Source organism: Osmerus eperlanus, chromosome 25 (assembly GCF_963692335.1).
Source record: "Osmerus eperlanus chromosome 25, fOsmEpe2.1, whole genome shotgun sequence".
Taxonomy (NCBI): Eukaryota; Metazoa; Chordata; class Actinopteri; order Osmeriformes; family Osmeridae; genus Osmerus; species Osmerus eperlanus.
In genome coordinates, this window is record NC_085042.1 from 1,576,620 (window position 1) to 1,597,526 (window position 20,907).

Here is a 20,907-nt window from a genome sequence, read left to right on the forward strand (position 1 = left end):
TTCAAATATTGCTTCCTTTAGAATATACTATTATGCAGACATTTATTTGGGTGTGTGAATTATATGGAAGAGAACGTTTGAATTTAGGGGCCCCGCCAATGATACAGCCATGTGTCCATTGGATACGTTCAACGTGCACATAGTGCGTGCCTGTAGGCCTAGTCACCAGATGCAGTTTTCATGGCAACCACCCAGTGTCAGGAGAGGTCTTTGGCTTGGAGCCATAACCAACTCTCTCAGACATCCCAGGAATGTGCTCCATGGCTGACCCGTACTTCTTGTATTATTTGCTTAACGCATGGAATCCCGTCCAGGACTTCAAATAACATTTGCCAGAAGTCCCCTCAATATCCTCCCCTCCCTTCTCAACCATCCATATCAGAACTGTTGCAGATTTCAGTTTGACTGCTTTCTTTATAGTAAAGCAGATAAAGCCGACTGTATCTATTGACTTGGCATGCTAGACCACCTGTGATACAACCCACTTATAGGCCTACAGGCCATAGTGCTTTTTGGCTACATGTTGATCATGGGCTCGCTTGCATTTGTCTACAATGTATAGACAAGCGGCTCAAGAAGGAGGAAGATATAGCAGGCAGAGCCAGTGACAAGAGGCGGGGTCGGAACATTACATCACTTCCATTTAGAACATCTGGTGCTAGAGAGATCCGCACTAACCTTCTTGGCTCTTCAGCGGCCTTTCATGTGTTCATGGAGATATATTGTATCTACATATTTGTAGGATATACATTTTAAATAGTTAAAAGTAATAGTAATCTAAAAAGGCGTGCTCAGTCTAGCAATGATTGGCGAATAAGACAACAGATAACTGCCGTTCAGGTCTAGTCCAGACCAGACCCCCACCCCTCGGCTTGAGGCATCAGCCCCGGTGGATGTTGGTGGTATTGCATTTCCGATTTGGTAGCCGACTCGTCCGGTCGATTTTATTCTATTAACTCCAGTCAACATAACCAAAACTATCTCCCCCAATAATTTGTGTTCGATTCTCGAACCTGGCTCATACTACTAGGTTTTTCATATATATTTTTTTCCTGTTTTTAATTTTTCTGAAGTTTGAAACCAATCCGAAATGGGTGAAATAGCACCCGATTTATTTGCTTACGTCAAGAAAAGTTGCCTGGAAATGTGCTCGCGGATATGAACAGGGCACGAGCACAAAAAGGAACATTGCCGATCGCGGATTTACATGAGCTGAAGGAGCACAAGGAGAAGGGTATAAATCATGTGTGATAACCACAATATTGTTATGGTTATGCAACGTTATGTCAGTTAACACCACAATGATGGCATTAACAATAACAGTAAGCTAGTAATAGTAAAGCAACATCATCATCATAATAATAGTAACATAGGCCTATTTAACTTAGCTTTCTTTGCCGAGCTAGAACAAGGAGCCAGCTATTCAAGTTTACAGTTTCTTTAATCCGACACAATACTTAAGCAGTCATACTAAAAACCTGAAGCAAAAAGAACAACGTATATGTGGTAAATCTGAGTCGTATGTGGAACATAAAACACAAAGCAAAAAGAACAATGTATGTGGTGTGTCTGAGTCGTATGTGGAACATATGTTCCATCTAGAATAGGCATATTACTAAAAACCAAGTGAACGGAATATGATAGTATACAGTGATAGCATTGATTTTGATTGAGTTTTCTGCGTCTACTGCAATGCGTTAGCCCACGCGCTCGCAACCAGATGTCACAAAGTATGACGTATATAGCTAGATGCAAGCGCGCACGAGTCTCAGAGCTAGGAACAAGGCGAGACATTGTTCTGCGCAAGACCGGACGAGCCGGAACTGGAAAGATGGCGCAGTCCGTTTCACGCTCTCGCTTGCCTCACTGCGCCACTGAGCATTTTCCATGGAAATGAATGGGGACGCCATCTTTAAAGGGGTCATTGACTGCAAAACCGAGTTTACCTTGTCATAATTGAATAACAACAGTTTGGTGGGTAAAATGGACATACAGTGAACCTCAAAGTCTATTGACACCTCTTTCCAATTCAAATCTCACAATTTGAAACTGCCGCTGTAAAACAGGCGGTTTCCAAAAAGCCACCGAGTTCACCTTATTTGGCTCTGGTCCCTTTGTCACGCCCCAAAATGTACATACATATCCGACCGTATGCGCATCACAACCGCAAGCTGTAGGCCTAAGTATGATTTTGTCGCTAACAGTTATTAGCAAGGCTAACGTATCCTGTATCTAGCATAGGTAGAATGTGTGATGATTTAGTTTATTGGCAATGGGGCTAATTTTATTTCATTTGTGGGAGTGAAATAGAGGTCGTTGACTCTTATAAATATCTGGGTATTCTGATTGATGACTCCCTCACCTTTCAGCCACATGTACAGTACCTGGTGAAAAAGTTGAGGTTAAAACTGGGTTTTTATTTTCTAAATAAGCTGTGCTTTTCCAGTAATGTAAAAAAGCGATTAGTTGCTGCTACTTTTTTACCTGTGTTGGACTATGGTGATCTTCTTTATATGCATGCCTCTGCTAACTGTCTTCGTAGGGTGGACGCAGCTTACCATGCTTCGCTGCGGTTCATTACAAACTGTAAGGCTCTGACTCACCATTGTGAGTTATACTCTCGGGTAGGATGGCCTGCTTTGGCCACGCGTAGGCTCTCTCATTGGTACACCCTTATTTATAAGGCAATCCTTGGTCTGCTCCCTAACTACCTGTGTGTTTGCATCAACCAGAGAAGTGTCGGACAATATTCTTTGCAATCTCTGGACTTTTTTATGCTCACTGTTCCAAATGCCAGAACGGAAATGGGAAAAAGGGCTTTTGGGTACTCTGCCCCCTCATCATGGAATATGTTGCAGAATGTTTTAAAGCTCAGGGAACTAATATCACTGACTACTTTTAAATCTCGAATGAAAGAAATAGAGGCAGGTTCCCTAATATGTAAATGTTTCTTAAATTAACGCTACGTCACTGTTTCTTAGCTCTTAGCTTTTAGTTTCTTTTAACTTGTCTTGTTCTGTGTTTTTCTGTCTGTAACTCTGTGTTTTTTATGCTGTTGCCTGTCTTGGCCAGGTCTCCCTCGAAAAAGAGATTTTAATCTCAATGGGACTTCCTGGTTAAATAAAGGTTAAATAAATAAATAAAACATTTCCCTGACTGTGTTTCATTCAAAAAAAATTGAAACACAGTTTCAAATTATGTGTGTTGTCATGTAAATCTATAATTCACAATGCATGTTTGGCTATGTTGTGTCTTAGCTCCGCAGCTTCGCTCGTTGTAAACCAACCAATCAGCACGCAGCTCATCTAAATATTCATGCACATACCATAAAAGGAGAAAACCTCTCGTTTCATTCTAGGGTTATTTCACAGGGTTGCATTAGGGCGCATAGAACAGCACCCAGGCCATTTTCAGCCCAACCAATGTTACATACCCTATTCGGAGACCTTAAGGAACAGTGTGAAATACCCTATAAAATCTGTATATGACCCCTTTAAAGAGCAGGCTCGCTGTGTCTACTGTAGGGCCTATATAAGTCTATGGTCTAGTCATGTCATGACGCCATATGCCTATAGGAGCCTACCTGGGACAGCCTAGCCTACTATAACATACAGTAGATCTAATTATTTTATATCAGAAAATGTAGGTTCGAAAACTTAATTAACTATCTAAGACAAATGGTAGGCCTATCGGGGCTGGAATACTGGTGTGACCCACTAAAGCCGTAGGTAGGAGAACATCCCCTGGCGTTTGCATATTTTAGACAATTGACAAAAATCGAATGAGAGTGTTCATTATTGTCTCAAATCAATAAAGTACGTGATAAAACTGTCAATCTAATTGACACCAAATACTTTGGACCGTCCCTGTAATTAAGGTAGCCTATCACAAATATCACATCACAGAATAACATGCGTGTTATAGGCATATATTCCATTAAATTCATTGTTAAAGTTTCGACGAACATATAGGCTACACGTGAGAGTTGTGAGGGGCAGATATGGTCTATTATGTATTGTGATCGTGAGCGCAGGTTTATTGATCACTAAATCCTATATTCTGAAAATGGGAATGACTGTTTTTACGCCGAATTGGCAAGGGGTCTCACTGGTGATAAATCGATCAGTCCGTATACCCTCATGTTACACTGGGGAGGAAAGAGCCCATGTTTTCTTCCTCTCCTCCGCTCTTGGTTGGCTCATCGCGTTGGCTTCTATTCAGATTTGGGTCAGGGGTGAGGACGCTTAACGTCACAAGCTTGCAACATGGCGTCCCGAAGGCTGTGAGGTGAGCAAGAGGATGGAAAATTGAGAACGCTCCTACCGATGTAATAAGGTACCAAGTTTGCATTTCTATCATTCTTCTGTACGTGGTACTATGTCAGGGTCCAAGAGAATTGTCGGTTTGTTTAGGATTTATTTGTCATCGACGGAAAAATCACAAGGATTTTGGTTGTTGCGCTTGCTGTCCATCGCGTGCCAACAAAAAGGGGTTTCGCCTGTGTGGGCTGGTGCCTGTGTTGCCTTTACCAGCTTGCTTGGCAAGAAATACGCTGGCGATCTGTCTGCATGCACACCTTAAACACTAAGTCGTACTGTAGGCTTATTCAAATTCCGCCTTTATAAACACTGCATTGTTTACATCGATGTATTTTGCCCATGTGTTCTGCCTCCGAAAACGGGGTCGATTTGCGAACGAATCCTGGGCAAAGTAAGCTGGCAAGGCTTAGTATAGACTGAACTGGAAGAAAGGAGCTATCGTAACCAGTAGGCTACTAGCAGCATGTCGACACCATTTCTCCCCATAGCGATTGACTTTTTTCTTTTCTTTTTTACGTTCAATAATTTCGTCGACATAGGCCTACACGGCGCAAGACTTATTGAATGGAATAAAGCCTATGTTGAAGACCAAAATCCAAATTGACTTTGAAATTCTTGAATGGAATTAGCTAATTGATGCAGGTAGTGCTATTGGATTCTTGATTGCATCAGAATTCGACACGAGTAAAAATTGTGGCGTGATTTAGGCTAAATGTAAAGTCTTCATTACTTTGAGTCGAACTCATTGTTTAGACGACTTGGCTGCAATAATGCCAGTTTACCATCTAGATGGGTCATTGTTTACATGTCTTAGCCAGTCGTTTGGGGATATCCCGTCGATGTTTGTAACGGACGCTTCTCGTCATATCTGCGTCCGTGTTATTGGAAAATTGTACATTATATGAAGTTTGTGTAGGCTACGATATGTCGCTATACGGTGCACGGTAAACAGCCTAGCTAGTACCTAGCCTGTGGTGCTAGGATGTTCCTGTGTAACCAGGTTCACAGCCTGCGCCACATCGATTAAGTTGTAAAGGGCCTAATCAGAAACTACAACAGTGTCTATTTAACTCTGTCTTTACGTTTACGTTTTTTTAAGTAATGCAAGGCTTATTTTCATATTTGATAAAAAATGTGTTTTGTTTTAATCTGCAAGGATACATTGCAGTTTAACCCTGTCATATCCTGCTCTAAGCTGCTGGGTTGAGGTAGGGTGGTTGTAGGGTGTGTTCAGGGGCGAACCCGGCCTGTCTGTTCAGGTGACCAGTTTCTTTAAGTACCAAGGGGCGCGGAGATAACATGGGCCTGGAATGTCAGTTATGTGAATTCTGGGTAAAGCTCTCGTCTTCATCGTAAGCTACCTTAGTCTGGGTGTTCTCTAGGCAGCATTTCTGTTTGTAAATGTTTATCGTATTTAACAGGAATTATTAGATTATTTTCCAGTTTAGGTTACAGTCATAATCATTCTGCATGGTAAATGGGTCTACCCTATCTTTGTTATATCAAACAAATCTGTTTGAAAATCCTGATTGGCGTTTTTTCACTGCGTCCATGAAGCTCTTAACAGAAACAGTTATTCAAGCCTCATATCTCAGTCTCTGGTGTTATAAGGTCTATTTTGACTCCTGTAGACGGACTGCATTGCTGTAGTGTGTTGATCAGAGGGAGGTTAGCTGGGTGTCTGTGTAACATCAGTTAGTCTGAGAGGAACCTGTTCTGATTCTGCAGACACCGCTCAGGTTTGGGATACCAGACACACCCATGGAGGGGGGAGAGAGTACAGGGGTGGGATACAATACACACCCATGGAGGGGGTCGAGAGGACTGGGGGAAAACCACACACACCAATGGAGGGAGGAGGGGTGGGGGACGTAGGGTTTGTCTTGTACAGTAATGGCTGCCTTAGACAGACCAGGACAGCTAGGACAACACAGTCCAGCCTGCATACTGCGTGTGGGACAGGAATGGAGAGGAAAGGAGCGGGGCTCTTCTTTGAACAAGAGGAGGTGGCACATCTGGGTTATGGGGCGACTGGCCCCCCCCTTCTCACACACACAAACTGAGACGTTCACGGCTCTTTTCATTCCTTCACTCGGTGGGGGGGCAGGCCTCTGTTTGTGGTGGCCTTCTCCCTGTTGGTGTTAAACAAGGCTGACCTGCTTGCTTCCAGATGCCCCCTAATTGGAGGGGTCTCCCCCAAGCTGCAGCAGGGGAGCTGTAAGTTATGTAGCCCCCCCCCCCTCCAACACTTAAACACCGGGGTCACTGCACCTGCTCACACCAATTTATTCTATCTGATTCTGTAGAGCGAGATCAGTCCTTAGGCCCTGTTTACACTTGGTTTTAAAACACATTTTGGTGATTCTAACACAAAAGTAGACAGCCAGGACACACCGCCATTCACATCTGTGTGAATCGTGCGTCTCCAAGGTGTCCCGCTGTCCACTTGTGTTCTGATTTTGTCACTGCCTACGTCACTTCCACTAGAGCAAGTACTGACAAGTGCCAGGCTTGTTTCACACAGGCTAGTTGAGGAAACAGTTTTCTACAAAAAGCAAAACAAAAAAAAGTGAAAAAAAGGTTTAAAAGAACTTGTAAAGGCTCTTCCAACTTTTAGAAATTGGCTAATACAAAGTAATTTGCGACTTGCAAAAGAGGGCAGGGCAGGGAAGGAGGAATGTTAAAAAGCAGTGGCTTTTCCTCTTGCGTCCTGGCTAGAGATGCATCGGTATGCATAAAGGCCTCGGTATACTCCAGTTTCGTACGTGTAGGTACATACGCGAAAGCTATGCAAGCAGCTTTGTTCACATACTCCACTGCGTTCTTTATGTCAACATGGATGTTTCAGAGCCACTAGGAGGCAGGTCAGCAAAAAAACATTACTAAATACGTTGATCAGAATGCGCCGTGGTGGTCGTTGTATTTAGCAATGTCCACTGTGATCCGAATGCCCAAGATGCATTAAAAAAAGTTAACAGGGTCTAGACTGACTGTCTGACCAGCCATTACAAGCATCTATCTGCAAATCTGCAAAGCTTGACCAATGGTACAGGAGTGGTCCATAGGGATAAGGGCAGCAAGTAAGGATAACTCAATACGAGCTGTAGCAAATCACGTTGTTCTGTGTTACAATGTGGAGCTCGTGTATATAGAAGATGCTTGTTATGGGAAGAAATCTTTGACCTACATACAAACTGGTGATGGTTGTCATGTATTGATGTTGAAGGGAAACTGGAGCCGCATTGATGACAACAATGTGTGGGCAGGCAGGGATGTGTAGGATTTCTGTAGGAGAGCGTAGGCCTAGGTGTGTAGAATGGTTTGATGACTGGATCCTCGTTGCTGTGTGTTAGAATTTTAGACCAGCTTTGCATTGCCCCTCTCTCTCTCTGTCTCTCTGTCTCTCTGTCTCTCTGTCTCTCTGTCTCTCTGTCTCTCTGTCTCTCTGTCTCTCTCGTCTCTCTCTCTTGTGTCTCTCACACCTATACATGGCATCTCAGGCTGTAACATTGATCAAATATAAACTGCGGTTAGCAATGGTTATTCCTACTGCCATGATAGCATTCTAGGTAGTCAGCACATCTCTACAGCTCCTTATTGGCCGTTGCGCCACTGGACTTTGGCTCACCTCTGGCCCTGTTTCCCCTCTCCCCCAGCCCACCCATCCCAGAGCTTTTCCCAAATGTCCTTTGTTTACATCATACACACACACCCTGTTGGCTGCTGAAGACTGTTCTTTTACTGTAACCGTCAAGCTACAGTTCTAATCCTTGATTTTCTGCAATACTTTTTATATGCATTGTTTGTCGCTTTGGATGAAAGTGTTTGGACGAGAGACGTCTAGTCTTTGGAGAAAAGGGCATATGACTTGGTATCAGATAAGGGTGCTCTGAACGATTGGTCGCCGATTATTATCGTCCGATAATCATTTTAAATACTCAGATCGGTACTCACTATAAAGGCCGATCAAAAGAGCCATTTTCTTTTCTTTTTTTGCTGTGCACTTTATTGCCAATGGTCCTTTATCTCCTACCTAAAGAAAAATATGTGAAACAATATTTTGACTATGGCCTTTTATGTTGCAGATTTTATAGTCTAAAGTTAAAATGTATAAAGACTTTTTATTCTGTTTTCGTAATTTATTATTCGTCAGGATAGTTACATTTGTTTATTTATAAGCGGTTATCAATAACCCAGCATAGGCTGCTATGGTTTATGTTGCGTCTCTAAAAAGTATCTATAAGAAAGAGAGTGGAATATGTTAAACATGTTTCCTGCCACTAAATAAACAGTTGTTAATTCATGATATTTTATCATCTCTTCATTGTTATACTTAATATACATTGTTGTTAAGAATAGTTAAATAGATAATCCTACATGATAAATAGAAGGCTTCAAATAGACCCCTTAATCACCTTCAAAGTTTGCACAGACAAGGAATTTACTTTGTCAGGAAAGTGCATACATTCAACATATAGGGATCATAAATCTTGAATCATGTTGTACTAGTCTAACTATACTAACTACTAACGGTACAAGGTCTAACTAATACTAAGGGGCTGTAAGAATAAAAATAAAATAAAAAAACTGTGATAGGTACTTCAGTATCGGCCGATACTGCTTCAGGTGATCGAAGCACTCCTAGTATCAGATCAGCTCCCTGAAGAAGGGAACAGAAAATATGTTGATGAAATGTCAATCATATAAGTAGACTGATGGTTGGTCAGGCCTGCAGGGACCCATTTTGTGGACACTGAGCAAGCCCGGTAATGTGACTGCTAAAGATAATACCCCTTTTCTGTGTCAGAAGAGTCATTGTCTTCATTACAGTCTGAGTTTTAGGGTGTGTGTAGTGTCTGGCGTGTTTAGTGTTGGGTATGAGTATTACTGGGTATGGGTAGGATACAGATGCCCTACTGCTACATTGGGAATGTCAGTGTATGTTGTGACTCCTAATAGCTAGTCTCTCACACTGGTACAGCCTCTAGCTAGCCTCACTGGGCTGGGACAGCCTCTAGTTAGTTTCTCTCACTGGTACAGCCTCCTCCTTCGCTGGGCTGGGCTGAGACAGCCTCTAGCAAGCCTCACTGAGCTGGGACAGCCTTCAGCCTCCTCTCTCATTGGCTGGGACAGCCTCTAGCCTCCCTCCGTCGGACAGCATCTGTCCGACCTATCTCATTGGCTGGAACTACCCCTAACCTCCATGCTGATCTGGAACAGCCTCCAGCCTCTCCCTCCCTGATCTGGTTGGGGCAGACTGGGTGGTATGTGGAGCCATATTTGGTCTAAGAATGTCAGCTTTTTCTCTAAGTAATTTTCTCTAAGTAATTATCTCTGGCCTTCATGAATAGAAGCTCACCTCTTCACCCACTGCTTGTAGTCTGCCACATCAGGGATAGATGACTGGGTTAGCAGGCCTGTCCTGTGTAGCTAGGCCTGGCCTGGGTAACTAGGCCTGGCCTGGGTAACTAGGCCTGTCCTGGGTAGCCAGGTCTCTCCTGGGTAACGAAGCCCAAGGACGTGGTTTATGGGGGGGAGGTAAGCCCCCAATATTCAAATGGCAACGATGTTTGAATATTATTATGTTATGTTACTTCAACCCCCCCAATGTTCAAACCATATCTATGCCTTGGCTAGGCCTATCCTGGCTGGCTAGGCCTATCCTGGCTAGCTAGGCCTGTCCTGGGTAGGTAGGCCTGTTTCGGTTTAGGTCTGTTCTAGTGAGGTTGGTCCTAGGTAGGCCTATATACATGCATTTAGTAAAAAATAAACGTATATCCCTCCCTGTAAAGACTTGCTGGCAGGTTTCAAAAGTAACACTCCTCAGTTGCCAAATGCAGGTACATTTAGTTTTTGGCAAGTAAATTGAGACCAGTCGCCATTCTAGCCGGCAGAAAACAAGCACAAACTCTAAAAAGCTACGCCCACATCATTTGGTTGACCAACCCACCAACAGAGCGAGCTGTTTTTCCTATGTGATCTGGAGAAAGCTGATGATTTGCTGTCATTGAGTCTTCTAGATCTGCTGTACTGAGTGTGTTGTGTATAGTATGTAATTGTGTTAGTCATCAAACCACACAAAATATTTAGTCATCAGAGCAGCTGAATCATATGCAGCCATGCCCCAGCAAATATATTTCTGCATAGTTAATGTTACTACCTTTAATACTGCACATACTACTGCAATATTGATTGAGAATCACATATGAGACAATACACAATAGTAATATTAACAAATTGATATTGTAAATCAAAGAAGCAATTTATTGCTTTTGGCTGGTAGAAAATCTGACCGGTATATTTTCTACCAGCCTCCTTGGCAGGTTAGCCTAAAGGTCCATTTAGACACTGCCTGCTGGTCTCTCTCCTTTGCTACAGGCCTATTGGTGTCTCCTTCTCTGTGAAGCCCTAATGGTCTCTTTCCTGTGCTGATTTCTCCCTTTTTCCAGCACCAGGGAGCTGTGGCTACACGTGTCCCACCAAGGCTGCATATAGATCAGCCATAATCCATTAGCATCTCCCTGGAATCCTGGAGGGGCCAGTGAGAGAGGGCGGGCGCTTGGGTGGGCAATGGGGGTAGGAGAGAGGGATGATAGGAGGAGGGGGATGGGGAGGGGGAGAAAGCGCTCTTTTTTTTTTTTCTCCTGAGCTGGCTTCTCTTCTCTGAGCCCTGCCCCCTTTTACTGGCCTGCTGGAAAAGCCTATTGTATCCCATCATGAAGCCTGCGGATGTGTGTGTGTGTGTGTACAACAGTGAGGGAGACCTGGTTGATGTATGGTTTCCTGGCTGGCATCACAGCAGGGCCCACTCTCTTTGCTTCTGTTTTATTCCCTTCCTCTCTCTGGCTCTCCTTCCCCCCCCTCTCTCACTGGCCCCCTCTTTTCTTTCTCTCCCACTCCCCCTCTTTTCTCTCTCCCTTTCTCTCTCTCGCTCCCCCTCTTGTGCTCTCTCTCCCCCCTCCCCCCCCCTCTTCTCTCTCTCTGGAGATGTGTGTCCGTGGAGAGAAGACAGCAGATGACGTGAACCACGAGATGACTGCCCTGTCCACACCAGTGTTAAGTGTTACACCAGACTTCACAACAGCTAGATAACCTAGAACTTGTGAAGCAGACTGCAACACTAAACCCCTGAGCTGTCTGATATTCAGATTACACTAGCTACCTGGCATATACCTCTGTAAATGTGCATAGTGCTACTCATGTTCCAAGATATTCACACCCATCACCATGTAGCATGCTACCATGTTGTTATTACTGTGCTATGTTGAGAAACATGCTTGGCATGTCATCACTATTGCAACTCGCTATCAGGTCAACGCTGTCCTTATCAGCATGTCTTTGGTAATTGTCTATCTTTTGGCGCCTGTAAAGGCTCTTTAAAACTAGAGTAATAGTATATGTTAAGTGGTTTTATTATTACATGGTAGTTGTTGTGGTGTGCAGTTGTTGTTCTACTTCAGACTGGATCTGGATCTGCCATGTTACATAAATAGCAGTTAATCTGTGTTAGCAGTTTGCTAGGTTCGAATGGTTTGTTTTCACTATGACCCAAGCTGCACTCTGCATTACATCTTACAGTAATCTGCTAACACTATAGGCTCTGCTATACTCTGCTATACTTTGTTCTTCCTCCATGTAATGGATCTAGTGTTGCTGTGTGCTATTCTGTATTCTGCTGTGCTCTGCTATACTTAACTTTACTATACACTGCTAAACTCAGTTTTGCTATGCTCTGCTATACTCAGCTCTGCTATACTCAGCTCTGCTATACTCAGCTCTGCTATACTCAGCTCTGCTATACTCAGCTCTGCTATACTCAGCTCGGCTATACTCAGCTCGGCTATACTCTGCTATACTCAGCTCTGCTATACTCTGCTATATTCAGCTCTGCTGTACTCTGCTATCCTCAACTCTGCTATACTCAAACTGTGTTCAAGTGACCTCTGGCTAGTTTGGGGTCAGGCTGTCGGAGTTCACAATCCTGCTTGAACATGCTCCTGGTGTCTGAGGAGGCTATATCTAATAGACTAGTAGTAGCCTGCTCTGGTAGCTCATTATGCACACTATGCTAGTTCTAACCCTCCTTTGAAGTTCTACACACACTATGCTACATCTACTCTTGTAGTAAACTAACTGGACTGAAATGCGTCTTGACTATTGACTAGTGTTTGGCCCCTGTGTCTGTTAGAATTAGAAGTAGCCTACTTGTGTAGTGTCCAGTGTGTAGTATGCTGTGTATAGTGTGTGTTCTTGTCGCGTACCAGTTACAGAGATCAGGGGCCATATTCACAAAACATCTTAAGGCTAAAAGTAGCTCCTCCCTCGCCGATTTAGGAGAAACTCCTAAAAAAACAAATGGGCATGTCAGCGCTAGTTTTAGGACTCCTCATTTTTTACTCTAAGAGTATTCCACAAAGCATTTTAGCTCTAAAACCAGCTCCTAAATCTGTGAAATGTTAGGGGTAGTCGAGAGGACTCCTAAGTCACTAAGATCAAATCACAAACAATCCAAAAATGTCTGTTGCTGGCAATCCGCCTTGGAACGTTAACATTTGAGAAATATTTTGTGATAATGAGCTTTGAAAAAAGGTATCGTCGGGTATTATGATTGTAGTAGAGTTAACAGGGATGCAGTCACTGAAAAGTGATGCAGTCACAGGAAAAAAACGACGCCTATCCTACTGTATCGTAAATAGCATCATTATTAGAAAGCAAGCATTATTAGAAAACATGAGTTCCAAAACGACAAATATATTGAGCTAAAGTTATTTGTGGGCACTAGCTAAATGGTATAGGTGTTAATAGCATAACATCTAAAGTGGCTCAGACAGAACGTCCGTTTAAAAAAAAGTCACACTCGTAAATTTACATTTAGTCATTTAGTAGACGCTCTTATCCAGAGCGACTTACAGCAAGTACAGGGACATTCCCCCCGAGGCAAGTAGGGTGAAGTGCCTTGCCCAAGGACACAACGTCATTTGGCACGGCCAAATGACTAGCCCGATTCCTTAACCGCTCAGCCACCTGACTCCACCTATTTATCGAACATAGCATATAGTTAACATAATTCCCCTGGCAAAAAAAGTTGGGTTGCTGGAGTAACGTTTAAGTGGAAATGGCCTGTTGGTAGCTAGAATCATTGTCATTTTGGATGTTAATTAGAACATTTTATCAACCATTGTGGACTTTCTGTTTGTGATCTATTAGGTATCGAATCAGTATAGTTTCAGTTTAAAGTATCGTTTTGGTATTGAGTATCGTGATGCTAAATTTGGTATTGGTATCAATAGTAAATTTTTGTATCGTGACAACACTAGAAACAACCCAGTAACACCGGAGATCAAGGTTGACAAGTCTACGCTACTTGGCCACAGGGAAAATGCAGCTATGCAGCGCAGACGAACTAGGTATATCTCAGCCATCCGGATGTCAGTAGAACACATAACATTGCATCAAACAATATGCCCTCTGCAGTCCCCACATCGACAATTCATACAGCTGCCTTTATGCATATTCGCTATTTGTTTACGAGATGCACATGTAAGAGACTGAAAATTAGCTAAACCTATACTTGTTTAATTTGTGACACAACAAATTAGTATTGAACATCTTTATTTGAATATGGCAAAACATTTATTTTAAAAACTTTTAATTTTTTAATCACTGTGGGCATAGTTGTAAGCTTGTTTACATTCCATAGCAACAACGTCAGCCCCGCCCTTTGTCTTAGCTACATTTACATTAGTCATTTAGCAGACGCTCTTATCCAGAGCGACTTACAGTAAGTACAGGGACATTCCCCCGAGGCAAGCAGGGTGAGGTGCCTTGCCCAAGGACACAACATCATTTTTCACAGCCGGGAATCGAACTGGCAACCTTCAGATTACTAGCCCGTTTCACTAACCGCTCAGCCACCTGACTCCCCTGAGTCACCTGACTAGCTAAAGATTTCTCCCCATTCCTTAGTAAAAGTTGGTCTCAGCAGTTTTGTGAATGTTTTAGGAGGAAACTCTTAGCTAAGAACTTTTACTGCTATTTAGGAGAACTCTTAGTGGTAAGATAAAATGTTTTGTGAATACGGCCCCAGTTATATGTAAGTCATAATAGTGCACTTGGTTTGTCACACTGTTGCCACTCGGATCCATTGGGTCACTGCTGTGGGTGAGATCAAAACAAGTTCACCCAAGTGCTTGACAGTATTTGTAACTAGTTTTTGCCTGTAGTCCACTAGTGCAGTACCCGTTTGACTACTTAGTGCAGCTCAGCATGGCAGCGAACACCTTTATAAATATAGCTGCAAGCAGCAATGAGGTGGCCAAGCAGGTCAAATGTCCAAGAAAATATTTTAGACATCTTCAGAAGAGGGTTCCCAGTACATGCAGCAAGTTTGGTGTGAATACATCAAAGATTTGCTGAGATACGACCCAACTTCCTGTTTGGCGGGTCGGATATGATTGGCTGTACCGAGCAAACGGTTTTAAAAAACAGAAAAAAAATGACGGCTGCATCGAATCGTCTGGTATCACACGTTTTCATGTGTCACACACTTGATCTCCCAAGATATCCTAAGACAAATGAATCACTTAATAAAGGCAAACAAATCAACAGTTATTGGCCAAAACACATTTTTGCTTCCTGCAGCCACTCCCAGTGGTCACATGACACCGAATTGTTTGGACATCCTCAGAAGAGGGTTCCAAGTCAACATCACAAGTTTGGTGTTGATTTCTCAAATAGTTGCTGAGATATTACCCAACTTCCAGTTTGTTTGCTTTGTTGACGATTTTGATTGGCTGTAAAATAAAAAACCCTTTGATAATTTGATTGAGGGTTGCTCTGATGATGATATGTGCCAATTCTGGGGAAGATTGGACAAGAATTGTATGAGGAGTAGCGAAAAAAAGTTTTTCCTTAAAATTCAAAATGGCAGAAAATCCATATAACGGGAAATTGAATACATAGTGTGTGTTGAACTCGTCTTGATCCAGGGAATCCAACGGTACCTCATATTTGAAAATCGTCCATACGGTTCAAATGTTACGCGTGTAAACACGTCCAACTTTGACCTATTGGTGGCGCTAGCGTGCTCTAATGGGAGACATTAAACTTGCTGAAAATAAATACGGGACTGTCCTTAATGAGTGTGCCAAATTTCACAACTTTTTACCATACGGTTCTAGGGGCTGTCATAGACTCCAATGGCAGAAGAAGATGTGTAATAATAATAAGGTAAAAACACTTAAGTGGCTCCGCAGCTTCGCTGCTTCGCTGCTTCGCTGCTTGGCCACCAATTATTTCTCATGAACCGCTCATCCAAACATCTTCACAATTGACACCGCACATCATTGGGTCCTGATGAATACACCCGCCAAATACAGGGTGGAGATAATCAAGCCACAGACAGAGATTCCGGCCCTGGTAGTTAGGTAGCCTCTGGCATTTAAGCAAACTTTCTTGTCTGCCTGGCTATCTCTCTTACCCAGCCACACCCTCCCCTCCCCCTCTTCTTCCTCCTCTCCCTGGCCCAGCTCCTGCTTAGATCTACCTGCTCAGGTGACACCTAATCCTTCCCCCTGGCCCTGCTGTTCCCCTGACCCCCCCACCCACAAACAATGGGGTAGGCTGACTTTACCATGACCTAATGGATCTGGGTGTGGGCCACACCCCCACACATGCCATATCACTGAAACTAGAGTTTAGCTTTGGGGCTGTGTGTGGATGGGGGCAGGGGGCTGTGTGTGTGGTGGGGGGGGGGGGAGAGAGTCACAGTAGAGGAGGTAACTCAGTGTCCATTTGAGCCTTTCTTCCCCTCCACCCCTTTTGCCATTGTGCCTGAACAGTGGCATGGTGTACGGTTCAGAATATGAGCTGTTGCATGTCATGTGGCAGTTTGTCTTAAAAGGAGGGGAGGGAAGGAAAGACCACAGTGGCTGTTTGGAGGATTTTGCCATGTGATTTCCTGTGGCATGCTGTGGCCATTTAGAAATGTACTAATTTGTAAGAGTGGTCTTCCCTGTTTTGGTTACTCCAAGAGCCTATCACATTTGCAAGTATTATTATTCCTTGTGCGACCAGGGTACTGGGGCATTTTTGTTATTCCTGGTAAGACCAGGGTACTAGGGTAGTATTGTTTCTTCCTGTGAGACCAGGGTACACTTGGCCAGCTCATCTGGTATCTGTGTTCTTTGTTACATTTACATTTAGTCATTTATCAGACGCTCTTATCCAGAGCGACTTACAGTAAGTACAGGGACATTCTACCCGAGGCTTCGAGCTTTCCCAAGGACACAACATCATTTTTCACGGCCGGGAATCGAACCGGCAACCTTCTGATTAACAGCCCGACTCCTTAACCGCTCAGCCATCTGGCCCCCTTTGTTATTTATGGTTCTTGACTCTGGAAGTACCATCCATGTAGAATAACTTTTAATAGTCATATACTGCCATTTTGTTGTTGTTGTGTCCCTGGTTTCAAAGCACTAACGCCCTCCCCTTTTCTATTTGTCTTCTGTTCTTCAGCTTCAGGTGGTGATCGTGTAGGAAGAGAGAGAAGGAAGGAAAGGTATAAAGGAAGGAAGGTAGGTGGAAATGGAGCTGCCAAATCATGCCAAACAACTGCTGCTGCAACTGAACCAACAGAGGGCGAAGGGCTTCCTGTGTGATGTCATTATCGTGGTGGAGAACGCGCTGTTCCGCGCCCACAAGAACATCCTGGCGGCCAGCAGCATCTACTTCAAGTCCCTGGTCCTCCACGACAACCTCATCAACCTGGACACGGAGATGGTCAATCCGTCTGTGTTCCGGCAGGTTCTGGACTTCATCTACACGGGCAAGCTGCTGTCCTCCTCCACCGAGCCGGGCAGCGAGCAGAGCTACAGCGCCCTGCTGACGGCCGCAAGCTACCTCCAGCTTCACGACCTCGCCGCTCTCTGCAGGAAGAAGCTGAAACGCGGTGGGGGGAAGCCCCTCGCTGGGAAACCCTCCTCCCAGGGAGCCCTTGGGAGAATACGCAACATCAACCAGCGCCGGGCCACCGCAGGTCCCCTCAACCACTACTCCGCCACCCCATCCGACACCGACCAGACGCAGCCCGACGACGGAGTCCGGGACAAGCTCTCGGACGACGAGACGTTTGCTGGGAACAATGGCAGCACCGGGGGGAACAACGGCAGCAGCAACGGGAACCTCAGCAGTGGCGGGGAGCCAGACCTGGGGCTGGACTTGTCCAAGAAGAGCCCCGCCTCTGGGGGGGGGGGCAGCGGCGACGCCCTCAGCCCACACAGCTGCCAGGAGTCTCCCCAATCTGCCTCAGTGTCCACCACCAACAGTGCCTCTCTGGACGACTCCTCCACCCTCCTTACCGGCCTGGACGCCTCGGGCCCTGAGCCCATGGAGCTCACCCCCACCCCCAGGGCACCCGGAGACGGCCCCCCCCAGCCCCCCGGACCGCAGCCCCGCAAGAGCTCCCGCCAGGTTGCCCGGAAGAAGGAGTGGCCCAAGAGGGAGGTGTCTGGCCTGAAGGCAGAGGAAAGACACAGGCCCCTGGCAAACGGGGTCATCGTGGGGCCCAAAGATGGCCGCTACTCCAGTGGAGGAGCAGGAGGAGGAGGCAGCAGCAGCAGCTTTATCTCAGACCAGTCCTTCCAGTGCAAGGAGGAGGAAGAGGAGGAGGGGAGGGAGAACGGCCAGGAGCATAGCGACGAGAGCGGGCAGAGCGATGGGGAGAGCGGCGAAACAGGTCGAGGAGGAGGGAAAGGAGGAAGAGGCGGCAACCGCAGAGCTAACTACGTCTACCGCCAGGAGGGCTTCGAGCCAGCATTCGGGGACAACCTCTATGTGTGCATCCCCTGCGGGAAGGGCTTCCCCAGCTCAGAGCAGCTCAACGCCCACGTGGAGTCCCACACCGAGGATGAGCTCTACATCAAAGAGGAGGCCGGTGCCTTCGTCAAAGAGGAGGAGGAGGAGGAGGAGGAGGCCGAAGACCTCTCGGCTGCACCCGCCGCACCGGCATCCGCCTTCGGAGGCTGCGAGCCGCGGCCCTTCAAGTGCACGGTGTGCAGCAAGAGCTACAAGGACCCGGCCACCCTCCGCCAGCATGAGAAGAGCCACTGGCTCACACGGCCATTCCCCTGCAACATCTGTGGAAAGATGTTCACCCAGCGCGGCACCATGACGCGGCACATGCGCAGCCACCTGGGCCTCAAGCCCTTCGCCTGCGAGGAGTGCGGCATGAGATTCACCCGCCAGTACCGGCTCACCGAGCACATGCGCGTGCACTCGGGCGAGAAGCCCTACGAGTGCCAGCTGTGCGGGGGCAAGTTCACCCAGCAGAGAAACCTCATCAGCCACCTCAGAATGCACACTTCGCCCTCCTAGGGGAACCAACAAGCCAAAGAACCCTGGGAACCCAAACCGGGGGGGGGGGGGGGGGGGGGGGGAGAGAAGGAGCTAGCTCTCCCCGGTTTTGTCCCGCCTCAAAAAGCAAAGAAACACGCACACATTCACACATTTATATATGCACACATAACCTTTTTAACACACTTGTTTCCAGGACTGCATTTCTCTGGGCTGAGTGTGTGCTGTCACGTATGGCGATCAGGGTGTTGTCTTGGTGTGACACACGTGTGCACGCACACTCACACACACCTCTCTCTCTGGCCCACCTGATCACTGTTATTACCTCTAGCCACCCACACACACACACACACACGTACACACCGTCTTCAGTCTGGGATTGCTGCTTGGAGTTTTTAGTGGCCCCAGCTCTGGTTTCTCAGATTGTCCAGTCCTCTCAGGCCCAGCAAGCCCAGACATCTGGTACCGGGCCCAGCCGCTGTCCCAACAGCACCTCACCACATGCAATAATCTGAACCTGAACATATGGTTGTGTTGTAACCAATCAGCTTTAGCTCCATGTAACAGTGGGGATGGGACAGGGGAAAGGGAGGGGGGTGGGGTGCATGTGGGCTGTAAGGGAGGGGGGGTGATGGGTGGGGGGAGTGGGGTGGTGACCCTCTCTGTGCTTTATCTGACGCGTGAAGGGGGTTTCTGGTGGGTGGAGGGTGGGATCGGATGATTCTGATTATTCAAGATATAATGCTCCCCTCCCCCGGTTGTGGCTGTGGGGAAGAGAGAGGGGGCAGACCATCTGGGGATTCACCCCCCCCCCCCCCCAGGGGGCAGTTACCTGGGGGCAAGGAGATGCCCCCCCCCCCCCCCCCCCCCCCCTGGTACGAGGTCCAGTCAAATTACTTTTCTGTGAATGTTTCAACTGGAAGCTTTGGGGATTTTTCTTCTTGGAAGGGGAGGGAAGGGATGGGGGGGCGGGGGGAGAGGGGAGACAGGTTGGTGAGAGCTGAACGCCATGTTCAGTGGGTACGTTTATTTTGTCTGTATAGCTTTCCTCCTCTCACAAAACAGTTAAGTCTATTTGTATAGGCTTGAGATTTCTCTACCTCGGGTGACTCTTACCAACTCTGTTGATTAGTTGAACGTACCTATGTAATTAATTGTATAAAGTGTGTAGATTACAGTTATCTTACACCTAATGCTTTAACCTGCCCATCTCTCAACACAGGTTTTTAATGCTTTTAGATTTTAAATGTTATAGCATAGTTTTTAACAATCGTTTTTTATTGTTACAGAGAGCAGAGATGGCTTTTGCGGGCGCTGTACTCAACACCCCCCCCTCAAAATGTACTGTATCCTCCTTGCCTCCAGCGAATAGTGGTTAGTTAGACTAGATGCAGTGTTCCAAAGATCGTTGAGCTAACTAACAAATGTTGCTAGACAAGTTCATAACCAAAGTTATAAAAAAAATATGTACTTAAGATATATAGCATACTAAATTATTTTTCTTTTTTTTTTCCTTTTCTTTTTTTACTGTATAAAAAACAAACAAATTATTAATTATTTTCTCGTTCCATACAAAGAAGTCTTGCTTATGATGAAATCTTGACCACTGACTCTGGAGACTCGGGAGAGATTCTGTGTTTGCAAGGAAAGCTTGTGGTGATAGGTGGGCGGGTATGAATGTAAACTTTACACCAAAAGAAATGTAAAGTTTACTATGTTCCCTAAACATTTTCTCTGTTTGTTTTTAAGGGGTCCTTCTCATCACTTTATATTCCCTAACTTAAAAAAAAAAACAGGACTTGATGACAGTGTATGTGTTCTGTTCAGACCAAAAAAAGAAAAAAAGATTGAATCTATAATCATGATTTTTAATGTGAAGTTCTAAGTTTGCTTTGTTAGATTTTATTATTTTTTTGAGCCAGACTTGTGAAAGCTTGTACAGGGGAGAGGATGAGAGGCACTGGACAGCTCAGCTCATCATTTATTTCTCCTGATTGTATCACACAGACACACACTTCCAGACCTGATTGTATTATGCACACTTATCATAGCTGATTGTATCACACGCACACATACACACACACACACACACTACCAGACATCTACATTATCACCTCTTCTTCCCCTCTATGAATATGAGTTAATCACCATCGGCCCGCCCTGAACCTGGGACATCATAAACTCCCTCCTAGCCCCTCCACCAAACTCCCCACCCTCCCAGCTGCTGTACAGC

The 20,907-nt window shown here is 45.4% G+C and overlaps 1 protein-coding gene across 1 annotated transcript; it reads left to right on the forward strand.

Moving 5' to 3' along the window:
• The first annotated feature begins 4,151 nt into the window (after window positions 1-4,151).
• Window positions 4,152-19,228, forward strand: LOC134011819 (hypermethylated in cancer 2 protein-like). The gene is made up of 2 exons (XM_062451280.1): window positions 4,152-4,335; window positions 16,839-19,228. The coding sequence occupies exon 2, from the start codon at window positions 16,908-16,910 to the stop codon at window positions 18,693-18,695; it is 1,788 nt and encodes a 595-aa protein (XP_062307264.1). The 5' UTR covers window positions 4,152-4,335; window positions 16,839-16,907; the 3' UTR covers window positions 18,696-19,228.
• The last annotated feature ends 1,679 nt before the right edge of the window (window positions 19,229-20,907 follow it).